The following is a 25,144-nucleotide window of genomic DNA, read 5'->3' as shown; positions in this document are numbered from 1 at the left end:
TCGTCCAGATCGGCATCAGAACTGGGCTAAAGGGAGGCAGCCATCTTGGATCTATATCACAGGAGTGTCTGGGCAAGAAGGAGGTTTCCGTTGGTTCTCTTCCTCCTTCTCCTCCTCATGAGTGTGTAAAAATATCCTGGCATCATCTTGCGTCTTCACACGGTGTTAGGTAGCGCAGGCAATTGCACTCATCTGCATGTGTTAATATGATTAATTAGCAGGAATAAACACTTTCCTATGACACAGGCTACATGGTGAGCCGCACACCTGCAGAAGCTCTGATAAAAGACAACGCCTCGTGGCAGAGAGCCTTTTCATGAGACCTGCTAATTGGCATCTGAAAACGTTCCGGCTAATTAGGAGGAGGCAGATGAGGCTTGATTAGTTTGAATGCAAAGTGTAACTTGTGGTGCGGTGGGACTCGGGAATGTGCCGAGGTTTTTATTTCTCCACCATCGCGATACAAAGATAATTGTAATTGTGATCATTTGCATACGTTAATGAATTTGCGTGGCGCTTTCCCGATCAGACGTGGAATAAATAATTGATGCCGTATCAGCACCCACCATGACAAGTGGGATGTTTCGAAATAGCTAAGCGCATTAAGGTGCGAGTTTGATGGCTGCCGTGCTCCCAGGCAAGGTGTGAAGAGTACAGCAGATCCTATCTTCTGCCTTTCTGAGCGCTGCAGTATCGCACAAGATTAAAACTCCCGACCTCTGATGGTATGCTGAGACTTTTACATAGCATTAAAAAAAAAAGGCACACCAAGTTTAGAGCGAATTAGCTCGGGGGGGTGAAATCATTTTCAGAAGCCATGCAGAGTGGCGGAGAACAAAGAGCTGCATTGGGAAACACTCTAGTCTGTGTGGGAGCTTTAATTGGAACATGGTAAACAGTAAATACATCAGATTGTTTCAAATGCCCTGGATGTAGAGGGGGGGCACTCCCCTTTAATTAGCCCGCTTTCAGATTAGGCTTTATTAGAGTCAGGCAGGCAGCCGCCGAGCCAGTCAGCCACGGGATATGCCCCAAGTTCAGCCTCCCAGGAGCTCCAGCAGCACAGATACAGGGCTCATGTTTAATTGCTTCTGTAAATGGTCAGAACTCAAGCCCCCCCCTCCCCCTAATTCCATTCCTCTGGGTAATCAGGCATGTTTTCACCATACAGGGCTAAAGAGAGCAAGAGAGAGAGAGAAAGAGACGGTCACAATCCAACCATGCTAGGTACCATGCAATGCAATGCCACTCTAATGCCGGTAAGGGGCTTCAAAATGACCTCAGCCCGCTTCGTGACACGTTACAGGAAAAAAACGCTTTAATAGGATTTTTGTTTTCAACTCCACAACTTTTTTTTTTTGTTTTGTTTTCACACATTGAACAGGCATCTGGTAAAGAAATAAAAACTCTACAGAAGAAGAAACAAACTAAACCTTCACTGGATCATTTCAGTTCTTTGTGCAGGGCGTCAGCAACACTAGATTTTTGTTTTCTCCTTTCAGTTGTTTAGAAAAGTTTCTGGTTTGAATCTCTCTTTTTAAACTCACTTAAAGACATTTTCAGATACCTGCCCGACATCAACTTTATATTCAATCCTCCAGCGTGTAGGATCTCAGATTAACATATACAAGAGAGAGATCAAGAGTTCATTAAAAAGACTGACGCTCGTGGGAAACAATGCCACATGGCGATAAGCAAAGCTTTGACAGTCACTTTACAGCAGTCCATCAAACGCTCCTTCGAGCATCTCCTGTTCCCTCTTCCAGTTGGCGCAGGCTTTCATCGTCATCCTTTCCTCCAGCTCTCTCTTAGTCCCCGAAGGAGCCTTTTTTTTTGCCAGTGCAGTCCCCACACACACACACTGTACTGTAAGTCTTTGCAATGACGCACAGACCACTTTTAACATTGAACAGCGACATAAATGTGACTTTGTACGCGATATATTGAGTCTCTTGACATGGTGACAGGCGGGATATCTCCGGGGTGAAAAAAAAAGAGAGAGAGAGGCGGGGGGGGGGGGGGGGGGGGCGGTGATGAGAATCCATGACGGCGGCGACAGTAGCAGGAGAAGAAGAAGTGCACCGAAGAGAAGTGAAGCTCGGGAAGGAGAGAGGCAAAAGGCCAACACGCAGCACTCAGCATACCTGCAGACGAGATGAGGGAGGGAAAGCGATTAGGGTCACTGCCACAACACGACACTTCAGGCTCATTTTTATGGCCTACGGCTGTTTTCTTGATGTCATATTTCTGTTTCCTTCCTGTTCAAGCATCCTCTTCATTTTAAATTCAGATTCATTTTAGCTTATTGACACTAAATAAAATGAAATCTTGTATGATACCTATTTGATACAATATACAATACAATATGACACAAAAAGCATGTTAGATTATAATCGTGCACTAATTGTAAATAGCATTGTAACAGCAGTAATTTATGAAACAATTTCAGTTCTTCAAAATTATTTATCATAATTCATTTTTCAGTGGTGGTGAGTATTCAGATTTTTCACCAACTCCCATTACTCCCAAGTAAACACATTCAAAATGACACCTCAGAAGTAAACAAGTATTAAACAGCAAAATGTACTGAAAGTGCGCATTATGCAGCAGAATAGTGCCTGTCAGTGTTTTGTTATCATGTATATAACAATATTGGATTATTATTACTGATGCATTAACACGTAAGCAGCATTTTAATGTTGCATGTCTTTGCTGGTCAAGATGGAGCGCATTTCAAGTAGTTTGATTGGAAACAATGGATTTTATAAGCTGATGATATGGTTTGTGCATAAAATATGAGTTTGTGAAGAAACTCGGCAGATAAATGTAGTAAATTAAAAAAGGACAATATTTCCCTCTGAGAGGTAGTGGAGTAGAAGCATATTCAAGTACTCCACCACTGCCATTTGTACGTGCATTATCTTTTCTGTCTTGAGCACTTACCTATTCTTTCTAAGAATATTATTAATAGTTGTTTTGTCATTCCTTGTGGTGTAAACACTGCTGGTTGCATTATGAAAACACCACCTCTGATCTTTCCGTGTTCACATTTGAACCCACTTTGCTGCATCATGTCCTGCTATGCCCGCCCCCTCTCCCCCCACAGGGACTCAACATTTATTCTGTTATTCACGTTACATCCCCTTTAATTCACCTTCTGGTCTGTCAGCACAGAGTTGCTCTGGAGTGGAGGCAGGTGGCTGTTGAGCAAGGCAGCGCCGGGCCTGTCGTGCTCACAGAAGATTGTGCCGTTGACGTAGTGGAAGCGATCGCCGGGCATCAGTCTGTTTCTACAGGTGGCACAGCTGAAACACTGCGAAGGGGCAGAAAAAGACATAAGGGTCAGATGTGGAAATGGATTAAATTCAGGCCCCTAAAGCACGCATATACTACGAACTTGATATCAAAATTTAGTGAGCAAAGTCACCTGATGTGAGAAACTGAAAATGTATGGATACATGTGAATTAAAATATGAAACACTGCTGTCTATTCTGTTGCAAAAAAAAAACACCTTTAAAATGTGTCTCAAACTAAGTTTCTAAGTAAGTACATGATACTGAGGGGACATATCTTCCCGTCTCCCAGATCCCAAATGTTTCTGTCAAACAAGCAGCGGGAGACAAAGTGTGCTGATGTGCAAGCCGGGGATTCACCTTGAGGTGGTAAACGTTTCCTTGTGCCCTCATCACCATTTCGTTGGCCGGAATCGACTGGCCACAGGCGCTGCACGCTCCGCTGTGCCCGAACAGTCTGCAAACACAGAAAAACACAGATTGCTCAGCCTGTACGGCCTCCAAAAATCGAAAACCAGCAGCTTCCTCCTCCTCCGCCTCCCTCCTCCTCCTTCTCCAACGCCACCCCTTTCTTCCTCCTACCTGATGTAGTCACTCCGACACAGAATCATGCCCCCTTTGCTGTAGCAGGTGGTGCCAATGTCCCCCAGCTGGGCTTGGCAGCAAGAGCACTTGAGGCAGCGAGTGTGCCAGTAGCGCTCCATGGAGAAGAGCAGGAAGCGGTCTGCGATCTTCCCCCCGCATCCTGCACACGACCTGGGGGCTTGTGGGACGCCTGACGCTTGGCTGTTCACCATGCTGATGCGGGCCCTCAGAGGCTCCTGGACACACAGAATAGAGGTGTGTCAACTAGACCCAGCTATGTTCACTTCACTGCCTTTCCAAAACAACATAAATACTCATGCGCTGACTCCTTGTAAAATGTCTGAAATAATGGCAAAGATAAGAGTCGTTTTTTTGTGCAAAATGTGTTTATTTCTGTTTCCACTGGTGGATATTTACTTGACGCTTGTAGCAAACCCCTTTTTGTATTTAGGACTACACATTTCCACTTGCCCTGACAAACCTACACAGGGCTTCAGCATGACTGCAACTGATTGATAACGTGGTCACTTTAAGAGCTGTAACAGGTTGACCTACACACTGACACACTGATCAACACGAGAGAATCATTGAAATATGTCCAATATGAAACTGTTCACATAATGTTAATGTTGTTCTCTGTAGCTCTATAACTTCAATATATCAAAAGTAATCTTCTTACTGATTTGACAAGGAATGGATTTACAGGCATTAACATTGTGTCAGCGGTGTGTTTTCATGTGAGGGGGAGGGAAAGTAACCAAATGGGACTTTTGGAAGAGTGCCAGTAATTGGGCTAAATGTAACGCTAGAAGCATTGTAAAAAGTATTTAATTCTTTTTCTTTCTTTTTTTACTTTACATAGTATGTACATTACGTTAGCTTAACTGACGTGCTGTTTATAGGCAGGAGATGCTAGCTTAAAGGAAAGCTTTATTTAGCAATGGGGGGGGGGGAGAAAAACAGGAAAAAAGAAGAGACACGTTACCTTTCCGAGCCGAAGGTTTTCCTCCTGCGTTCAAGTTTGAGAAAGGTGGAGAAAAAAAATATATTCACACGAACCTCGACACCGCTTGGAGTTGTAACGCCGCACTTAGACTTGACATGTTCTGGTCTCCATGGCTTTCCAGAAAGAAAGAAAAAAGGCAAGAGCGACGCAACATTAAAGCCCGGGACGGCACGGTTGACGGCAATAGTTGGGCAAAGTCTCCCCCGACATCCAGCTCCGGGGATAAACGACTACATGGAACCGCGAGGAGGAGACGTGACGCAGCTTCTCTTCCTCTCCCTCTCCTGTTACAGCTGTTGGTCCATCGACATGCCTTCAATCTGTTTCCAACGCTTTTGACAGCGACACTATTCATCAAATTGCGCAAGGGGCTATTTAAATTGCCAAGAGAGGACGCAGCCGACATGATGCGCGCAGCAGCCAATAGGAGAGCAGGGGGGGCGTGTCCGCAGTCAAAATGATTTATGAGTTTATAGTGGCTCATTAATATGCACATTCACATCCCTTAAGCTCCTTATAAGATGTCACTGAGTGTGTGTGTGCGCGGTATTGACATGGGAAACAGCTATAAAACAAATGATGGTACTTTTGTTTTAGTTCACATCATGTAGATCACACTTCCTCTTTGATCATTTAAATAAATGTACAAGGAGGACATCTCCAACATTGCTTTATAAATCAGCAATGAACATGTTTTTGCAAATGAAATGAATGACACAATTTGCTCACTTATCTTACCCCAAATATTAATTTGTTCAAAGAGTTATAAGATTTTCAGATTCAATAGATGGATCATTTTTAAAGTACATATATCAAAAATGTGTATTCATTTTCCTTTATGTGTACATACAACTTGTGAGTTAAATGTATATCATTTGCTATTACAAAGATGCAAATTTCACAAAAAGTCAAAAGGTTGATTTGAACATGTTTCAGTACCTTAAAAGGTCATGGGATTTACTCATTTACAGGTTCTACACATGTTGCAAAGAAATTACTTTACAGAGGAACTACAATTTCAAATGAAGCAATAAAGCCAACTATGATACTTGCATACATTGATAAAAGGTACACTGTTTGCAATATGTAAAGTCTTTTTATCTAATCCCCACCACCAGCTTCACAGCACGGCTGAAGTTGATGGGATAGGGATTCATTGTTGCTCAAGGACATTAAAGCAGGGCTGATTAGGTCTCAGTGGGTCCTAGGTCAGTATTCCACCCTGCCACTCTGCTGTACTTCCAGTAGAGATCCAGTAGAGGACAGCATCCTATAATGTTGCAAGGAGCAGACATCGGCAGGTTTGCACTGTACATCCTGATGTGTGAGGATAAATATGATGGAGTGAGCGAAGAACTAAACAGAGCAGGAAATGCATGCGGCTACAGTAAATCGTTTTTCTCAAAGGGCCGCCAATTTTATTGGATATACCAGGATTTGGGTCTGTTTCAGCTTAATGGACTTCTTATGGTTTATGTTGCAGAAATATATAAAACATGTCAAGAAATCACTATATGCTCTTGTTGTTTTCTGAAGCACCAACATGTTGTATAATTTCCCCCCGAGGATCAATGAAGTATTTCTGATTCTGATTCTGATTCTGATAACTTCAACACAGCTATTATTACATTGATACCTCTAAAGAAATAACAATAATCTGTATAAATGACTGTATGTCACCACAGAAAGACGATGATTATTGCGTGTCGGATTTCTTCAGTTCGGACAGTTTAGACTGGTCTGGAGACAGACGACTTGTTGTTGATACAGTTGATATAAGCACTGTGCTGGATCCACAAGTTTAAAGTAGCGTTGCAGCTCCTCCATGTGACCACTGGAGGGCAGTGAACTCTCATGATTCTAAATACACTCATGTCATCCATCAACGCCACCATCATCAAGGCAACACTTTCTGCCCTGTCACTCGGGCAGTGTCTTTTTTGATACTACCACTGACAGTCTCCAAAGACGATACATTTCAAATCTTGTACATGGGGCCTTTAAATTGAGTGATGATAAATTTAATAGTACTTGCAGTTCCGATTATTAGTAGCTGTAGCAATGTGACAATGTGTAAAATACAGATGCATGCATACCTGAAATATATACCCTTTTTTTTTTGTTTAACCCTAGAACACTAACGTCGGGTGATTTTCACCCACACAATTCTTGTCATGTGATTTTCATTGTGTTGCTGCTGTCTGAGTTGCATGGGTCCTTGGGTAGCTTCAGGCTGCTCACTGATATCATTAATGGTATGTTTGTTTCCCTCCTCCCATCTATGGTTTTTTCAAGAGGCATGCGTTCGGGTGATTTTCACCCGACGTTAGTGATAGAGAGTAACATATTTTACAGTTGTCAGTGATGCAGGAAGACTGTGCCTTCACCAGACAAGGCTCACATGTCCCAGGAATGGGTGGACCGAAGAACAAGTTCCCAGCTCCATTATTTTTTTTGTTTGGAGATTTCTCGTTAAGGATTACCTGATTTTTCAATAATTTTGCTGCCTTTTTAAAGGGTCCCCCATGGTACCTTTTTTTTCATTTTATGTGATATTGTATATTGGGAAATTAAAGAAGAGTACTACAATTTGGCATACAGTGTTGTACTTTTACATAAATTGATGAAAACTGTATTTTATCCGGGATATTATACCGGGTAAAATATACCCGACGTTAGTGATGGTGTTACTAATTTTAACGTTAGTGTTCTAGGGTTAAATGAAAAACTGTACAGAAAGACCTGATGCTGAAAAGTTCCTAAACTGACAGGGAGCAGATGAAGAGAAGCAAAAACCATTTTGATGTCAGATCTAAGTCTTGTTTTTTGTAAGATGCCTTGCCGCAAGGTTCTGTACCAGCTGGAGCTGAACTAGCACAGGTTGGCTGAGGCAAGTGAGCAAGGTGTTAGTTAGTCAAGCCATGATATTCTGTAATGAAGGAACAAGTAACTTTGGCCAAATTGTAAGGACGAAGGCCTGTTTTCTGGGACGCCTCTGAAATGTAAATGAAATAAACCAGGACCAAAGCAGTGATTTTACTTGCCATTTGAAGTGAGTGAATCACTTAACAATGTGCAGGCCACCTTTACTTATCACCTGCCAGCTATGAACCCGCAGGGTTGACCGGTGGCCAAAAAGTTGAACCTGACTCAGCTTTTGCCTCAACACAATGCAACACCATCCGGCAGCACAATCAAATACATGCATATTTATCTGGCAGATGAAATGATTGTTGCCACAATAACTTTCCAAAACGCTGTGCATTGTTTTGGCATCTGATAAGCCTTCAAACTCTAGGATGCATTACTCAAATTGGACTTTCTTTAGTCATGGTAGTCCTTTGAATCAGTGTTGACGTCACAGTGTTTACTTGACTGTGAATCCTCACTCTAAACAGGATCCTTTGTGGAAATGTTGACTTTAGTTCCATAAAAGATGTTAGCTGTGACACTCTTAAAAGAGGATGAGTCATGTTCTACAGATTCGTTTTCAGCACAACAAGCCAATAACAACTCATATGGACCATGTGTTGTTATCCCACATTGTGTCGAAAAGGAACCACTTTGACACATCCTTTTTCTGAGTGCATGGTGGGGTGGTGGGGGGTTTCCTCTGCTGTGGTTGGTGTGGCAGCCTCGGCCAACTTCCACTACTCTCTGAGGCCCCGTTGATTTCTGACATATTTCCTGTTCCTCTGTCAAGGCCATGCTGAAAGTCACAGCTCTCTGCAAGGCTGGACAACACCTGTTACTTCCAGTCTGGGTTCCCAGCCAATATAAACCGCTGTGGATCACCACTGCACCGCAGGATGACAAGACCATCACATTTATAAAGCCCCCTCACTGTGATGTGGAGAGATCTGTCAGTTTCTCTGACTGTCTTTAACCTAATGAACCTTCTCTGCCTCTCAGGACATCAGGTAGCTGTCTGCTAACTGTTCTCAGAGACCAAACTAAACATGGAGAAGCAGCATTTAGTTACTACACTCCAAGAGATAAATTCCAGAAGATATAAGAATTGCCTAAACTGTATATTTTGATGATTTAGTAGAGCTCTCTTTTTCCTGTTTCTTGAGATTTTTGCAAACCTTTCTGGGAAATTCATCTCAGCAACTGCTTATAAACTGCTCCCAACTCTATACTGAATAAGCTCAACCAACCATTGAGCCTTAGTGCAGGTGGAGACACACATGGTTTGGAATTCCACAGGATGAGACACTGTGCCTGAAATATTTTCCAAATATCTGCCAGCCTCTGATTCTCATAGTGCCATGAATTTCACTGAAATGCCAGGATGACTCTTAAACAAATGAGCAGTCAAACGTTGTCATGGGACACCAGCTTTCGTGTACAACAACTCTGTTGGAAGGATCATTTCCCTGAATTTACACCAACCAAACAGCCCAGGCAGACAAACATCGTCATCAAGGGTGATGTTGAACAGTCTGAGTCAAATGGGAACCAGTGGCGCCATCGGTGACGACAGCAGATGGTGAGGAGGTCTCCATGGTGAGCTGGTATGCCATGTGTGCTTTCTGGTTCCTGCCTGTCGGTCGGACAGTAAAGGAAATCACCCTCATCTTAAGGAGTATTCAAAGATGGATACTAATATTTGACCTATTGTCAGATGAATTTACAACATAATTTGTATATTATTATTAACAACATTTCACCAGCCCAAGTTAGAACACCCATGATGAAAAGTATTCAAAACGCTGGATGCCTAGGTGAAGGTACTGACAAAGGCTCTGGCATAAACCAAATTTGAAAAATGGTTTCCTACTGGAGGAACATTTTTGTCCGAGGGTATTGGTTCAATGTTGCAACCTGTAACGACATGATAACAGCATTTGAACCTCCCACCCTGAGAGTGACGTCAGAGGAAAATGGCCGCCGTGTGAATATGGCCCATTCCTGTATTTTTACACCAGTAGTGGTTTGGCCAAATAATGACAATGTCATCAGGCCATTCATTGGTCTGCCCATCAGCCCAACATCATGGTTCAGAGAAATTTATTTTATTGGATTACCAGATTAGCATGACGTTATTCTGTCAACCCTTCAAGTATCAAGTAATCAAGTACGGTTTCACCAATTAATACCTCTGGTCCAGTTCTAAGTGGAGACTGGAGAGGTGGTAGCGATGAAGCCCACACCAGTAGTTCTGACTGGGGCAGTCAGGAGGTTAGAGAGTTTCCCCCTTCCTCTCAGAAGGAGGCAGAGGCCAGGGTGAGGAATGTAGTAGTCCACCGTAATGTTTGTGCTCCAGAGCCAGTCAGAGCATTGTGTAAGGCCACGAGGCAACAGGAACGCAGAACTCTGAGAAGCTCTGTGGTAGAAGTAAGAGACTAATGACGCAGCGTTAAGGGTTCCACTGTCACAACAAAGATCTGAAAACGACCTGAGGGTGACGATTGCCAAACCAAGGATGGTTGGGACACAGCATGTATCATGGCTGACTAGCCACCACCAGGAAAAATTCAATTTCTTTAGGTCAAAACATACCTTTTCTGTTTAGCGTGTTCCCTGTGTAGCTCAGAAAACCACCACCGTCTCTGTAGCTCAGTGGACATTTTTGGTTCATAAGCAACACCATGCAGTCATGGCCAGGGGAACTTGTTAGGAGGCCTGGTGGGGAAAAATTGCAATTGGACCCCTAGGGACCCTCTGGTTGAGGTATTTATTAACATACCAATTCAGCATCATTCGAAATGTTGTCAAGATGAATTGTAATAACTTTGGTGATCCCCTGACCTTTCCTCGAGCACATTCATATATATATATATATATTGTCTTTTATTACTAAATACCAGCAAATGACATTAATGACAATTAATGACATTCCCATCAGTCTCCGCTGTATTTTGTGTTTTGTGCTAATTAGCAAATGTTAGCTTGCCAACATGTTAATCTAAGATGGTGATCATGGTAAACATGTTACCTAAACATCAGCATGTTAGTGTCGTCACTGCAAGTACAGCCTCACAGCTGAATTTTAAAATGTATTTTTTAAAATCCCCACTATAGCAGAGAAACGCCCTCGATACATGTAACGTCAAACATTGGCCACAAAAATAAGAAGCCACACTACATGTTGATACGTTTTTATTTGATGTACAGGAGTTTACAGATGAAAAACATCCAAGGAACACGTGTGACATGTCTTAAATATATAGCATCATTTCATCCCTCAAAATAAAGGACACACGCACACAAAATAAGATAAAATCACACCCCGAAAAATGAGGTGATCCTAGAATTTACCACTCCACAACTAAGAGTGAAGTCTATATACACTATATGCTTTAATCTATATACTGTGGTAGCATAATGAGCACACACTCTGTAAACTCGCTCTTGTGAAAGTCTCTCAACAGACCAATATCATCTACACACACACACACACACACACACACACACACACACACACACACACACAGTTAATCAATTCCAAGATCAATACATGTGTAGGAAACATTGTATCACAAAGAACAGGCAATAATGAATACACAGTCCCTAAAGTCACTAATGAATATGTCTCATGTCATCTAGTTCTTCCTTATTAATTCATGCATGTCCATAATTCCCATCACTTCTCAGAAATGCTGTCTGTTACTGATCTAAACGACCTTCTCTCTGTATGACAAACCGCCACGTCGCCCTCTGTGGAGAGGACACAAAAAGTTACAAATAAATAAAAGAGATTAGTTAAAGCTCTCTGCCAACAGCCTAACACAGCAGCACACTGCAGTGTGTTGTCCTCAGTGCTGCCCTGCTACTAGAGAGGTAACACACTTCTGGTGTGGACAAACTGATGTCATCGTGGCAGGAAGCTTAAAGTGCAAGCGAGCGTATTGCCTGGTTGGGGAGTGGCAGGAGCTCACCCAACTAACAGTGGGTTTGGGGGACAGGGAGGTGCAGAGTTTTTGCCCGGTATGCCCAGGCCAGGGCTGGGCGTGATGAGTCAGCCTCAGTGCCTGAAGCTGTGGATGTCGTTGTGGAGACTGACTGAAGGGCTGGAGGGCCCGCTGTGTGTGCGGCAGATCGCTCTGCAGCTGCAGCGCTGGATCCACATGACGTTCCTGTAGAAGCCCTCTCCATCAGGGCAGTGGAAGCGGAGCCGCACGGTGCGGGAGAGGGAGGGTGTGCAGCAGTGGCCATCGGTGCAGGTCCCACAGGTGCGAGGGCGGTACCGCTGTGCCGTCGAGCATCCGGCAAAGGTGATTCTGACCGGTTTCTGGGGACGGACAGTTCGCTGACACTTCTTTCCCTTCAGGATTACAGAAACAGAGGCGCCATTAAAATTAAAAACTCGAAGCAAGTGACAATACAGGGTTTACTGACATATTAACTTTAACTGAAAGTGGGTTAGGGCTAACTACCAGTATTGGGCTGTTCAAAGACATTGAGATGAGTTTGTAATATAATACCTTCTAAATCCTACTAATATTTTAGGTTTATCTCCAATATTCTTTAATTTCCCAGTGGCTATGTTTTTGTTGTTTTTTTAGCGTACCTTGATAGCTACAGGAAGCTGCAGCTCACATTGCCGGATCTGGCACAGTCTGGTCTCTCTGACAAGCCGACAGTCTGCGTTGTTATTGGTCACTCGACTCGAAATGCCCATCCCACACGTGGTGGAGCACTCGGTCCACTCTGTGGTTTGCGGGAAACAGCTGGACTGGTGTAAGACTTCAGACATGGGGAAGGACACCATCTCTGTGGGAGAGCCAAAACAAAAAACAAACGATGGATCCCAGCAAACATTCAGGCATTGTGACTTACTTGTAAAAGCAATTGTAATCCATATATTCATGGCTTTTATACTGTGTATATGTGATACTATGTTTTGTGACCCCATGATCTTTACTGTAGCGTTATTGCCAGGTCAAAATGTCAAAAGAATTATCAACATCTAATGTTAAGGTTACCATTATATTGGTGATTCATGTTCCCCTTTCCACGCTGTACTTTCCTGTAGTGCCACCCTCACAGTAAAACATCAACTTTGCTCACAAGATGACAAATATATTTGAAAAACTTACTTAATCTTAAATTAAGATTTTTTACACTCTTTGAATAACCCCATGACCGTTTCACTAGCAAGGTCACTAGCAGGGTTTAAGACTTTAAATCTCCTTTGAAATAAGAAACATTTGGAAAAGTAGAAAATATCTCAGAGATCTTTTGAGGCTGAGTTTGGCCCATCTCTCTGCACATCCACATGAAAAAACTCCGTCCTTCAGGCCATATTTAGTGTCGGTGGTGGGCATCAGGAAAAGCATCACTGGGGTGCGCTGTGATGTTTACCTCTGAACGTGGCCCCTCCGGTGGCAGCTGGATGCCCAGGCCACGGCTGGCCCCGCAGCAGGGCACTGATGTGGTTGGGAAGGGGCTGGCCGTCTGGCGGGGAGGTGTGTGTCGGCTCGTCCGGCTCCTCACTGATGTGGTTGTCGTCGTCACACACCCACTCCTCGCAGCAGCCGCCCTCAGGCCTGGCCAGCCGGGGCCGCGAGCAACGCCAGTCGGGCAGGGGCACTTGTTGGGGACAGAGGGGCATGCAGCCCACCACCCTGTCCATGCAGGTGCACTGGTGCTGGCAGTTGGGCCGGAAGTCCTCGCCGTGTTGGTACACTCGCCCGTTGAACTCGCAGGGCAAACCCTGGGCCTCAGCTGTCAACACACACATACAGAGCTGTGAAGAGAGGCCTTGGAACTTCATAGAAGGAAACTGTAGAAAAACGAATATATCAGCCTGTAGGATCAAACTACGCAAAAAACTAAAACCATACTAAAGAGGAATGGTCAAAATGTGTGCAATAGAGGCCCTGGAATCCTACACTTCCCATCATGCAATTTCAAAGCACCTTTTATTAAACGCTCCCTGACTGGAAAACCCTCACATCTTTCAAACTTCACAAATCCAGTTTGTGACACAGATTTTCTGTTTGAATATTGTAGTCTTCAAAATAACCCTAATGACATCACCTGGGTTATTGCCTCAGACTTTAACGAGCTCCTCCAGACCGGCGAAAGACCTTCATTTGAGGGATTTTGAGAACCTTGAAGAAACTATGCAGTATTTCAGTATTTAATCTTAACACCCCTTTAATTATCTGGTGACCCCGGAGATTGTTCTTAGGGCCTCTTTGGGGGTCCCAACCCAGACTGATCTATTTCTATTACTTTTTGTGTTTCAGGTTTAACTTTCCAGAAGACGCACAACCTCTAAACAACTGATACTTTTCGTGATTTAAAACGCAAAGCTGATTTGTTACAACATCTACACATGAAAGCACATGTGCCCTCACCTCGACACAGTCCCCTCTCAGGGTCCCCTCCGGCCCCCAGATGGCAGCGTAGCCCCTTGATGTGATCACAAGGTTCGGCGGCGCCGCAGTCCTCATTGAACTGCCTCGCGCAAACCTTACAGCAGCCACAGTGGTCGGTCACCCAGCTGACACCCGGCGGGCACGGTGGGGGCGAGGGGGCGCAGGAGCACTCTGCCGGGCACTCGCCCTCTGCCTGAGGAGCAGGGTCAGAGGTCAAGTCAGGATGTGTGACAGTGGGTGGGCGTGATTTTAAAAGATTAGAATCAAAAAGAATAAGATGACATCCGTCCAATACTATCTATAATATGATAACAGAAATGAATACAGTGAAGGTTTAAAAGCAAGTCACAGCAACTCACCATCACTGCAGCGCTGCCGAGCACAAACAGGGTGGAAAAGATCTGCTGTAAAGTAACGGGGCTAAGCATCATGATTACAGCAGATAAAGAAAAAGAGAAAAACCTTCAAAACAAATAGAGAATTGTAGAAGAAAGAAGTCGTCCAGATAGACCGTCCCAAGAGTCCCAAGAGGAGAGAGGTCTTGTTTTTCAGCTCCAGGATAAAAAAAAATGTATCCACAGTTCAGAGTCTGTGCACCGGGAGGTACACCCGTCTGCTCTCGCTTGCTCTCCTACAGAGTCTCAGCGTCAGCGCAGGCCAACACAAGCTCAGCTTTACTTCATAGAGAGGTTTCCCTGTGCTGGCTCCTGTACTTATAGACACACACACACACACATGCCCCCGCCCCCACTGTGATATCACTGACTCTCCTCTCAAGACGGCTGGAGAGTGTCCAAAAAGGGACAGAGACGTGTTCAAATTGGCGTGTAATTGCGGACGTGTGACCTCCGGGAGAAATGTCAAGGTGTCAAAATGTATGCAGGAAACCAATCTTTAATAATTAATAGTAATTTACAGGCAACCAAATAGTGATTCACATATATTGTGCTTTGCTTTAGGCTTTAAGGGTAACCCTAACCCTCCCACACATACACAGGGGCATTTAGACAGGTTATATTTGACAGATGTGTCTGCGAGGGAAAAAAAAAAAGAGAAAACAATGGCAGGACAGGTATAATGGAAAACCTGAGCAGGGAATCCCACTCCATCGTGGTGGAGTCTTTAGCAGGGGAAGTGGTGATGTGGAGAAAATCCCTGTGAACAACTCTTCCACCAGCTCTGGCCAAGCAGCCGCTCTGTGCCTCTCCACTGCAGCGTGCGGCGGGGCGCTGTGCTCAGGACATCCTGTGTTCCCTCCATCGCTTTCCTAATGGGCTGCATTCCAGGAAATACAGGCCTGTCCTCAGGTTCCCATGATTGGTAGGAAAAACTCCAGCATTCTCCATTGTCATCCCAGGGGCACGTAAAAAAGTGTTGTTGTTGGAGAGCAGGAAGGTCCTCGCATTAAGCGTGGCTCGCACGTCATGAAACATGGGAAATGTAATTTGGTCGCATTTGTTAAGGCTGCTGAAGGTCTCCCCTTTTTCCTAAAAACATGGCGCGTACAGTCTGCTGAGAAAGACTATGGAGACTGTGGACGCACCAAATGTTTACAAAGACAACCTCACCAGATATCCAAAGAGTCCTCCTTGGATCACATTTCATGATAGTCCTCAGCAAAAGGAAGTTGCCCAGTTGGCACGGAAATGTAGATGCTGAACTCTCCCATTTTCTGTGCACTTTAAGGAACTTCTCATCCGCGTTGGCTCAGTAGCTGTTTTGGAGATTGAAAGCTTTTAGCCAACATAGACAAGAAGAAAAATGGAAATTTGAAAATCTCCATTTTCCTCGATCTATCTATTGGGGAAGATCATGTGATAAGAGGAGGTTTGACTGTTTCAAAGGTCAGCAATGAATTTTCAATCACAAAATTATGTCGATTTTTGTGACCTTATTTTGGCATTTGGCTGGATACTTTGACATCTTTAAGCCTCTAAAAATCTTTCAAATGAAACGATCCAAAAGGAGGGGGAAACTGCTCACACAACCATGAGGTAGTTTGATAATCAGATTGAATTTCCAACTTGTTGTAATTCAGCAAGTGATGAATCTGTCCCACAACGTCATTTTCAGTCGACTTGGAAGCTGCTATAGTGGTTCTAGGAGCAGTTAGGAAGAAATATGCAGATGCACAACCTGTACAGCTGCGCTTTACTGTCACTATTTTTAATGGATGTAGCCAGCTAGCTATTTGGGAAGATGACGACCCCATTCTTAAATGTATGCTACTTTCTACTCTTGAATGGGAGCACCTGTAACTGTGTAATTTCCCCCCAGGGATCAATAAAGTATTTCTGACTCTGATTCTGATTCTTAATCGTTAAGTGTTTCTCCGACTAAGGGAAACACCAGACCTATTGGAATGGCTGAACAAATTGGAGATCGTGTGTTCAGAGGTTCTAGTCTAGGCTGGTCATGAGTTGTCACAAGTAGGTGTGCTATGTTGTACCTGTCACCAAACCCAACAGTGATGTCACAGTGTACTGACACACCCTTGTGTACACATCTACATCAGTGCATCAAGGTGAGGGGAGGTCAGCAGAAAACACGATTTTAAACTGCTGTTGAGTCGCTCTTTAAACACAAGCTGTGACCACAACACAGCGACACATTAGCACTCCTTTTAGCTCTGTTTTGGGCTCCACTTGTTCCTGAGGGGAATATATGGCTCTTAAATGCTAAATGCTGCACTTTGCTCACCAGATAGTTTCTAACTTTGTCAGTTTGTTTGTTGCTAGAGTTTTCCACTGAAAACAAGAGCAGTGAGCAGTGAACTAAACAGTAAACGGGCTGGAAAAAAAGAGCTGAAAGATGCTTAAATGTTCCATAGAGCTATGGGGAACTGTAGAGTTGGGTATCAAATATCTTGTTTTTCACTATGAACTAATTTGACCCATAGAAATATTGATCATAATGGGCCACAAACCAAAACGTCTGGGAGTAATGAGACGTATTATTACCATCAGTAATAGTGTGGATTTCACTAAAGACTGTCAGCCATGATGTTTCAGAAGCCTTTTCACACTTTCTGACATTAAAAAGGTCGTATTTAAAGATGATATAAAGATTAAAAAAGACTAACCTCAGCACTCCCCACTCCCACCCCCACTCACACACACACACACACACACACACACACACAGAGGCCCACCCTAAAAAAAACCTCATCAAACTGAAGGATGCTGCTGGGACCAAACCCGTGGCCTTCAGGCTGAAAGTTGGTCCCACTACACACAGCTCACTTCCTGAGAGCAGGTGTTGTAGGTCCAGACCAAAGCGGTGGTGTTACTGTGTGCAGAGAGAGTACAACATCAAACCGCATGCAACCACCCAGACACCCGGCCGGCTGGGCTGTAAAACCACTGGGACGCTGGAGTGGAGTGATGGGGGGGAGGGGGGGGGGGGGGGGGGGGGGCACCTTGTTGGGCAGCAAGCGGGGAGGAGGGCAACAGTCTGGATTCTTGGCATTCCTGGGCCCACAAAGGCAGGATGTGTGTACTGGCCACGCTGCATCGGACACTGATGGAGGAGCAGGAGGAGGAGGGAGTCAAGGGGCGGGGGGGGGGGGGGTTGCCAGTTTGGCAGCCTCCTGCCTGGCCATGTGCCAACCATTGTTTGTCAGCCAGGCAAACATTTCCAAAACACATGGAGGTCAGGAGTCGTCAGCTATTCATCACGCTGTCGCCCTCCTGTTTGTTTTCTCAGCTCGATATCTGACACCAACCGCCAGTCTGAAGAGTTAGACTCATATAAACAGATTTTAACATTACACACTTCTAACAAGGTAACTTGTTTCAAACGCAAACCAACTAGCATGTAGAGCTCCCCTCAATCTGCTGTCATTTCGTAACCATAGATGTGACCAAGGCTGTTTTCAGTCTGAGGTTCCCTTCTTGAAATGTGGTAACGAGAAGGGGCAAATCCTGCTTGAACAGCTCCGAATCACGCTTTCATAGCGATCCAGAGGATAAACAGGAAGCGTGTGCAGCATGCAGGAAAGAGGTGCTGTAACGCCTGGGTCGACCACAGAGAACTAAGAAGACACAACAGGAACCCAGACAGGACCCACAGCAGTGAGCGGATTAGACGGAGTTTATGTTGGACTCAAATAAGAGCTCATGAAAGGCGAAAGTATGAGTTTGTACAAATTACTCGCCGTTTTCCTATTGCTGCTGCGTGTTCACATTAAAAGTGTTCAACTGGCTAGGTGGGCTTTTGTTACGAAGCAGCCACATGGAAATGCAACGTATTTGCCACTGAAGTTAGACCGTTCATCTGAAATGCAAAACAGTCATTTTCAGCTCAGTTTAAATGTTTGGAAGGGAGTAATGGAACAGTCTGGAGCTGCCACAGTGAGCTGTTACACACCTCCAACTCATCAGCAAGCTTATCAACTCCTTTTACTGTGTCCTACTGTCGAGTGGAAAACCACTTATGCCGTGTGTAGCATGAAATCAGATCTCAGTGGATCATGGCAAGATAAAAAAAAAAAGGTCTATTGCTGACCAACTTCTTTATTAAAGATCCCATATTATGCTCATTTCAATTCTATATTTTTATTCTGGGACTCCACCAGAGTAGCTTTGCATGATTGACAGTTCAAACACGTCCTTATGTATCTTCTGCAGCCCCTCAGTTCCCCCTCTGTCTGAAACAAGCCGTTTTAGACAAACTGAACAACCTCCGAAAACTTGAAGAGTAGTCCTGAGCAGAGCGCTCCAATAACTTAGACAGACTGAGTAGGTGGATGAGCGTCCCTGTACTGGGTGGGTGGTGCTGTGCCTGGAGCAGATGACCTGCTGGGGGCGTGGCTGAGTGCGGTGACTGTATAGCTGTGACATCACAACCTTACAGAAGTCCTCACTGCTCGTTTAAAGGCATGTTTCATTTCTCCATGGACTGAGCATTTTGATACTTTCACAGTATTTATACAGCACCCAGACCTGCTTTATAATCAAACAAGACATGGGCATCTCACTTTCTACAATATGGGACCTTTGAAGCAACATGGGTTTGTTTGGTTGCACTGTGAACACAGCAGTATTGTATTTCTAACAAAGTAGCTGCTCAGGGAGCGTTTACTGTTGTATTAAACCGCACTTGCTGTTATCCAACACCTCTTCCAGTAAATGCAAGAGGAGCAATTAGGTAAATGTACACGTATGTTCCGTGTGAAATCAGCTGTGTGAGAGCATGTGCCTTTATATATGTGTGCGAAGGCTTCACCCCCAGCCCCAGTCATAACACCCCCCTCCACAGGTTTACGTCTCCGCCACATTCCTCATACCGGTGTCCATAAAAAAAAAAAAGCTCCGGGTACACTGCAGTCATCACTCATCCCACTGTGACCCTGAATGGGTTTCATTTTCCCTCCTCCATACACATACTGTCTATACTGTACACACACTCGCACTGATCACCAGCTGAGTATTAGATTTCGTAGACGAGTGTGAGCGGATTATTATGTCATGAGCTGTGGTGCGTTTGGATGCCCATGACTGGCAGCAGGCATTTGCACATCAGCCCTCCAGTGCCCACCAGATATAAAGCTTTCCTTCATTTCGGTCATTCGAAACATCCATCGCTTTGCTACTCACTGGAATTCATTTCTGTACTTTTTTTCACATGACAGCGCAACACTAAATTTTAAAATATAATTTGGTATCACTGAATACAACAATTTAAAGTTGGTAAAACACAAGAAATACATGGAGGTAACATCACAAAGTCCAAATGTGGGCAAAAGGGCAGAGCCTCAAGGGGAGTAGCGTTGGGATGACCAAGCACCAACCAGGGCTGACTATGATTGGCTCATGTTCTTTAATCGTTAGGGCGAAGTCCCTCCCCTTCCGGTGTCGCCCACGGCACCTTATTATGAAAAATATATGTACGATAGTCAATGGTGAGGGACAAATCATTTTTTATACTGTTTGAATTGTGCCATGAGTTACACGTATCAAACAAAATGGATACTTACTAAAATAAAAAACTGCAAAGCACTGCGTGTAAAAAGCACCCATGTGGAGGACTTTTCCCCTCCATTCTCACTTCCTTTAACAAGGCTTTGGTCGGATGCAAGGTGAGGCAGTTCCACAAACTTGTGAACTCTTGGGATGAATAAAAGTTTATGAAAAAGTAGGCTAGTCCCGCATGTGGTGGCCTCGCAGGTGTGGCCATCCTGCAGCCACTTAAAAAAAAAAAAAAAAGAGGGGTGGGGTGGGGTGGGGGGGGGCGTGATTTGAGCTGGCAGCTGCCCAAGCAGCGGGGCAAGAGGAAAGCTGTGGGCCTGCACATTCCTCCTCAGCATCTAATAGTGAGTGATGACAGCAGGGAGCACACAGAGCAGCAATAACCTGGACATAGTGCTAGCGATGCAGCAATAACCTGGCCATTGTGTGTCTGGCATGAGCAGGTGTGCTGCAGGTACTGACGGACACATCCCTTCCACGAGAGGCCCGGTTATGCAACAAGTGGATTTAAAGGTGCCCTGTGGCGTTTTCTTGTAAACAAACAAAGGTTACGTTTACATTCAGTGTCCTTGAGGTCAAACAAGCTCGTCGAGTGCATCTCCTTCCTCAAAAAAAACATTGGCAAAGCTGATTTTTTTAAAGTCTTTTAAATCCAGCATCGTTTACATCCATGTTTACTTTCTGTCAGTCTTCTTCCTCCCTGCTTTTGTCGGCACGTTGCAGCATATCTTTGCGTGTTACTGCCACCTGTAGATCAGTAAGAATAGTGTGACACCAAAAACAGCTCTATAGACTGCTAAATGTCTACAGCTCCAAAGGGAACCTTTAACGAACACATTTTACTGCTGCTGCCATGACTGAGTAGCTTCTCTGTAGTTTGAGTATTTTTTAAGTCAGTAACCTTGCCTTTATTTTAAGGTACATTAGAGAAGCAAAAATCAATGCTTTTCATATTAAAGGAAGTTTTTCCTTGCCACTGTCGCCAAAGTGCTTGCTCATGGTGGGAACTGTTGGGTCTCTGTAATAACATTATAAAGAGTCGGTCTAGACCTGCTCTATTTTGTAAAGTGTCATGAGATGACTTTGTTGTGATTTGGCGCTATATAAATAAAATTGAATTGAATTGAATTGAATTAACAATGGATGGAATGATGTGAAAGTTGTCCCTGGTAGTGATCACAAAGTAATTATTACCAGCTCTGCAGTTTGCTGAACTTATTAGCCTCTTTCAGGTCATTATTTTTGGGTTTACTCTGCTCTCATCAACCTCCTTTAAAAAAAAAAAAAAAAAGAAGCTCTGATACGCCCTCTGTATGCTACCTGCACAACATCAAATGCCACAGACAAAGCTAGCGACTTGCTTGTGAGCAAAGTGGAGCATTTAGCAGCTAAAGAGCCAAATGTTTCCCGCGGGAGCTGGTGGAGACCAAAAACAGAGCTAAAAGGAGAGTGAATATTGGACTCACATTCATCCGTGCTGAAGATTCAACATTTACATGTAATCACATGATAAAGTTTGTATTGCAAATGTGTTGGCAAACAGTTGGTTTTCTCCACATCCAGCAGACACAGAGCAACATTAAAGTTCATTTGGCCACCTGTCCACCTGATGAATGTGATGGCCAAAATGCAGCACTGCTGAGCGGCGCGCGTCTAAACAGATGCCCCTGTTATTTTCTGCGCATAATTGAAACTTCCTCTCACAATAAGTTCAATATTCACTCTGTCTTTAGCTTTTGATTTGGTCTCCACCAACTCCTGAGAAAAGTATCTGACTCTTTTGCTGCTGGATGCTGGAATCCAAAGTCGTGGGCCAAACAACCAAAACAATGAGCTGAAAGGCTCTGAAACGCTCAGTACAGCTGAGGGGAACTGCAGAGTTGGTAATAATTCTCTGTTGGTTTGTCACTACGAGCAACTCCTTTCACATTAACCATTAATCTATTGATCCATTGTTGTTATACAGCTATAGCTTAGAGCAGCTTTAAGAAATCTCGAAGAATAATGTATACAGTGAGTTTATTTTTTTAAAAAGTGATGCCTAAAGGCCTAAGAAGGAGGCAAACTGAGTTTTGCAAGTAAAAATTTCCACAACATCCCAAAATGAAGATACAGAAAGCCAAAAAAAAGAGAAAGTAAAGCAGTGTTAGGAAATATTGTACCAACAAAGTAAGTTTGCATTAAAAAACACTCCATTGTACAATTGAAGAAACGGCAGGATTTAGCTAAAATTGACAGAGGCCAGAGCCATCAACATAGATGCTGCCTTTCCCTCCAGTGAATCTGAAGTTTTCTTCAACTGCACGATGCATATTTAGTACACCAGAATACACAAACTGGTATTTCAAAGGGACTTTAGTGTGGGAGCTGGCGGCGTAGCCGACTGACAGAGAGTGTCCTGTTAGTGGGCAGGGGAAAGGTGGCACCACAACACAGCGCTGCCTGTGATTCAGAGGGGAAAATGTTATCACAGTAAAGCCATAAACAGAAAACGTTCCAGGGCTCCCCTCCGGGAACTGGGACACAAACACATAAAGCTCACTGTGGCCGAGGCCGCTGGAAAGCCAATGTACAGTAAATGGAAATGAACTCACTTTCGATCGAGAAATGACAGCACAGAGGGTATTGTATGTGTAAGCGAGTAAACGTCAACCTCGACGTAGCTCACTGCAGAACTCGTTTCCTTCGGCAAACTGGCGAGATCACGTGTTTGCTCAGCAGTTAGCAGCACGCACTAATACTCGATGACAAATGATACTGATGATTATATTCAACTGAGGTCACTTATTTAAAGGGGCTCTTTGAAACCTCTTCAAGTGTGTCAACTCTTGGAGGGTCTTGAGCCATTTCAAAGTGAGAGAAATGGACCAACCTGGACAGACAATGAAATCTAGACTTCTCCAGCATCACATGTTCATGTTCCTGAGACATCACATCTATAAAGAAAGGGGAGACTGTACTGAATCAAAAGGCAACTGGACCGTTTTTAGTCTTCCATCCATCATGGCTTCATCGGTTCTTGTGAGGAGCGGGGAGGTCCGGGGCATTTAAACCTGTGTGTGTCCTTCACATCTTGATGTCACGAGTCAAGTTAAGATTTCATAAGTCATTAAAAGCAACCTTATCGCAAGACAGGACATTGACATTTATGGCTGCACAAGGTCAGGGAAAGACTGTGGTTATGGTAGATAAACTATGATTAAGGTAATCACGGGATAGGATATCGGAGAAAAAAAAAAAAAAGTATAATCTGATACGGTCCATCAGCCTAAACGATTGTGTGAATGCTTCACTAAACTTTGAACGACATGCCGTAAAGAGAGATGTGTCAGAAGTAACACAGGTGAGCAGTGTTGGAAACTCGAACCTGATTAAACACCTACATACAGTTCAACCCTAGAGGTTCACACGTGAAAGAAACTTTAGAGATCGACACTGTTTCGACCTTTGGATACATATTTGTTTTCATCGCAGCTAACTTGATATCAGTTGAAATAGCCTCGAGTTTCAGTCGTGAGTGCCTTACGATGCCATGTGTACCGTACTGTCCGTAACGGAGTCATGCTGCGGGCTCTGCATTTCTTCCTTAAGGGGAGTTGAGTTGTTAGTTTTCAGATTTGCTATGGTGTCGGATTGGTATCAGTATCTGCAGACACTCAAGGTTGCAGTATCGATATCGGACATGAAATAATGGTATCAAGCCATCCCTAACAGGAACGCAATTCCTGTGAACGGTCCCACGGGCCATCATGTAAGAGTTGATATTGATAGTGTTGGAATGAAACAGCCAACAGCTGTGCTAACAATATTAAAATGCCTGAAAATATAAAATTAGCGGTTCAAAGGAAGTAGAATTTCCTGTGGCTATCCGAGTCTTAAATTATAAACCTTTGGCACCTGAACGTTTTGTTGTTAGCCTATCTTTTATATGTATGGTACTTTGTGAATATTTGAAGAATATTTGTTTCATTGCTTCCTGTAATGCTGTCAACACAGGAGAGCCTCTAAACAAGGATTTAACCATCACAGGACAGTAAAGCTCAACATAACACCCCAACATTGTTTTTAGCTTTGGCAGCTCCTCAAGGCAGAATGAGCTGCCAAACCTTCAGTGATTTGAAAACTTTGGAATATATTACAGCATTCAATCGATAAGTTATGGTATGCAATTTTTAGCGAGGTCTTCAGGAGGGTTGGTAAAGCAGAGTCACATAACAACGGTGCTAAAAACATAACCCAGTACACCCAAATAAGCTAAGACTAGTTGAACCTGGAGTGCTGGACTGCACGTCACACGTAACTACGTCATCGCCTGGCAAAGGCCCGAAGAGCCGAGCAAAGCTGAAACAACCGAAGAAGACGTGGTTTGACGGTGACATCATGCTACCAACCGCAGCAACACACACACACCGACAACACACACTCATTTGTTCCGCTGCCAGACAGCCAGTCTCAATATGAAAAGTCTCTTTACAGCACCGCTCGGTCAGTCTCCTACACAGTTTCAGAGCCTTATTTTGTTCCCATCAAGCAGGGAACGTTTTCCTGAACTGACCTGCTGAAGGGCATTCAAGCATTTATGGTCATGATAGCTGTTTATGTTGAAATAACTCGGCCTCATCTTTCTGTCTGATTGTATAGTTTCTTTTTTTGTCTAATTACTTATAGTTCCATATACTTTTCTCTGTTTATTTGTATCCCAGTGCTGCTGCAACACCTGAATTTCCCCTCTGGATAGAAGGCGTATCTTATCTTAATATGCAACCCTTGCTGTTTTATTTTTAAAATGTTTGGCTGTTTTATTTCGTTCTCTCTTCTACAACCTCTTCTCTGACCCCTACTTCCCCACGTTGATAATTGACCTAATCTAATTAAGATTATGCTGCACCACCTGTTAATCAGTCTATTCTGAAAAGTTGTCTTTATTCCACAATTGAAGCTCGGTGACTCTACAGTGA

General features: G+C 43.9%; 2 protein-coding genes across 3 annotated transcripts; both read right to left on the bottom strand.

Moving 5' to 3' along the window:
- Nucleotides 1–2,016: 2,016 nt before the first annotated feature.
- Nucleotides 2,017–5,210, bottom strand: LOC139284090 (LIM domain transcription factor LMO4-B). Of its 2 annotated transcripts, none has more exons than XM_070904254.1 (5): nucleotides 4,865–5,210; nucleotides 3,877–4,115; nucleotides 3,655–3,751; nucleotides 3,155–3,313; nucleotides 2,017–2,144 (listed from the first exon to the last, which is right to left on the bottom strand). In XM_070904254.1, exons 2-5 carry the CDS (start codon nucleotides 4,089–4,091, stop codon nucleotides 2,136–2,138), a joined length of 480 nt encoding a protein of 159 aa, XP_070760355.1. In that variant the 5' UTR covers nucleotides 4,092–4,115; nucleotides 4,865–5,210; the 3' UTR covers nucleotides 2,017–2,135. The 2 variants fall into 2 exon arrangements, with proteins under 2 accessions (XP_070760355.1, XP_070760356.1); XM_070904255.1 differs by having other exon boundaries at nucleotides 4,939–5,210.
- A 6,645-nt stretch (nucleotides 5,211–11,855) lies between these two features.
- On the bottom strand, nucleotides 11,856–14,645 carry ccn1l2 (cellular communication network factor 1, like 2). Its single transcript, XM_070904541.1, has 5 exons — nucleotides 14,577–14,645; nucleotides 14,197–14,410; nucleotides 13,196–13,558; nucleotides 12,402–12,604; nucleotides 11,856–12,155 (listed from the first exon to the last, which is right to left on the bottom strand). Exons 1-5 carry the CDS (start codon nucleotides 14,643–14,645, stop codon nucleotides 11,856–11,858), a joined length of 1,149 nt encoding a protein of 382 aa, XP_070760642.1.
- Nucleotides 14,646–25,144: the final 10,499 nt, after the last annotated feature.

This window comes from Enoplosus armatus, chromosome 4 (assembly GCF_043641665.1).
Source record: "Enoplosus armatus isolate fEnoArm2 chromosome 4, fEnoArm2.hap1, whole genome shotgun sequence".
NCBI lineage: Eukaryota > Metazoa > Chordata > Actinopteri > Centrarchiformes > Enoplosidae > Enoplosus > Enoplosus armatus.
Note: the sequence above shows the minus strand (reverse complement) of the source record. Positions and strands in the feature narration are given on the sequence as shown.

Coding starts and splice junctions, on each gene's coding strand:
- LOC139284090 (XM_070904254.1), bottom strand. CDS start 4,091: ATGGTGAACAGCCAAGCGTCAGGCGTCCCACAAGCCCCCAGGTCGTGT. Junction 3,752..3,876: donor TGTCGGAGTGACTACATCAG/GTAGGAGGAAGA, acceptor CTGTGTTTGCAG/ACTGTTCGGGCACAGCGGAG. Junction 3,314..3,654: donor GAAACGTTTACCACCTCAAG/GTGAATCCCCGG, acceptor GCCCCTTCGCAG/TGTTTCAGCTGTGCCACCTG.
- ccn1l2 (XM_070904541.1), bottom strand. CDS start 14,645: ATGCTTAGCCCCGTTACTTTACAGCAGATCTTTTCCACCCTGTTTGTG. Junction 14,411..14,576: donor TCGGCAGCGCTGCAGTGATG/GTGAGTTGCTGT, acceptor CCTGCTCCTCAG/GCAGAGGGCGAGTGCCCGGC. Junction 13,559..14,196: donor TGAGAGGGGACTGTGTCGAG/GTGAGGGCACAT, acceptor GTGTGTTGACAG/CTGAGGCCCAGGGTTTGCCC.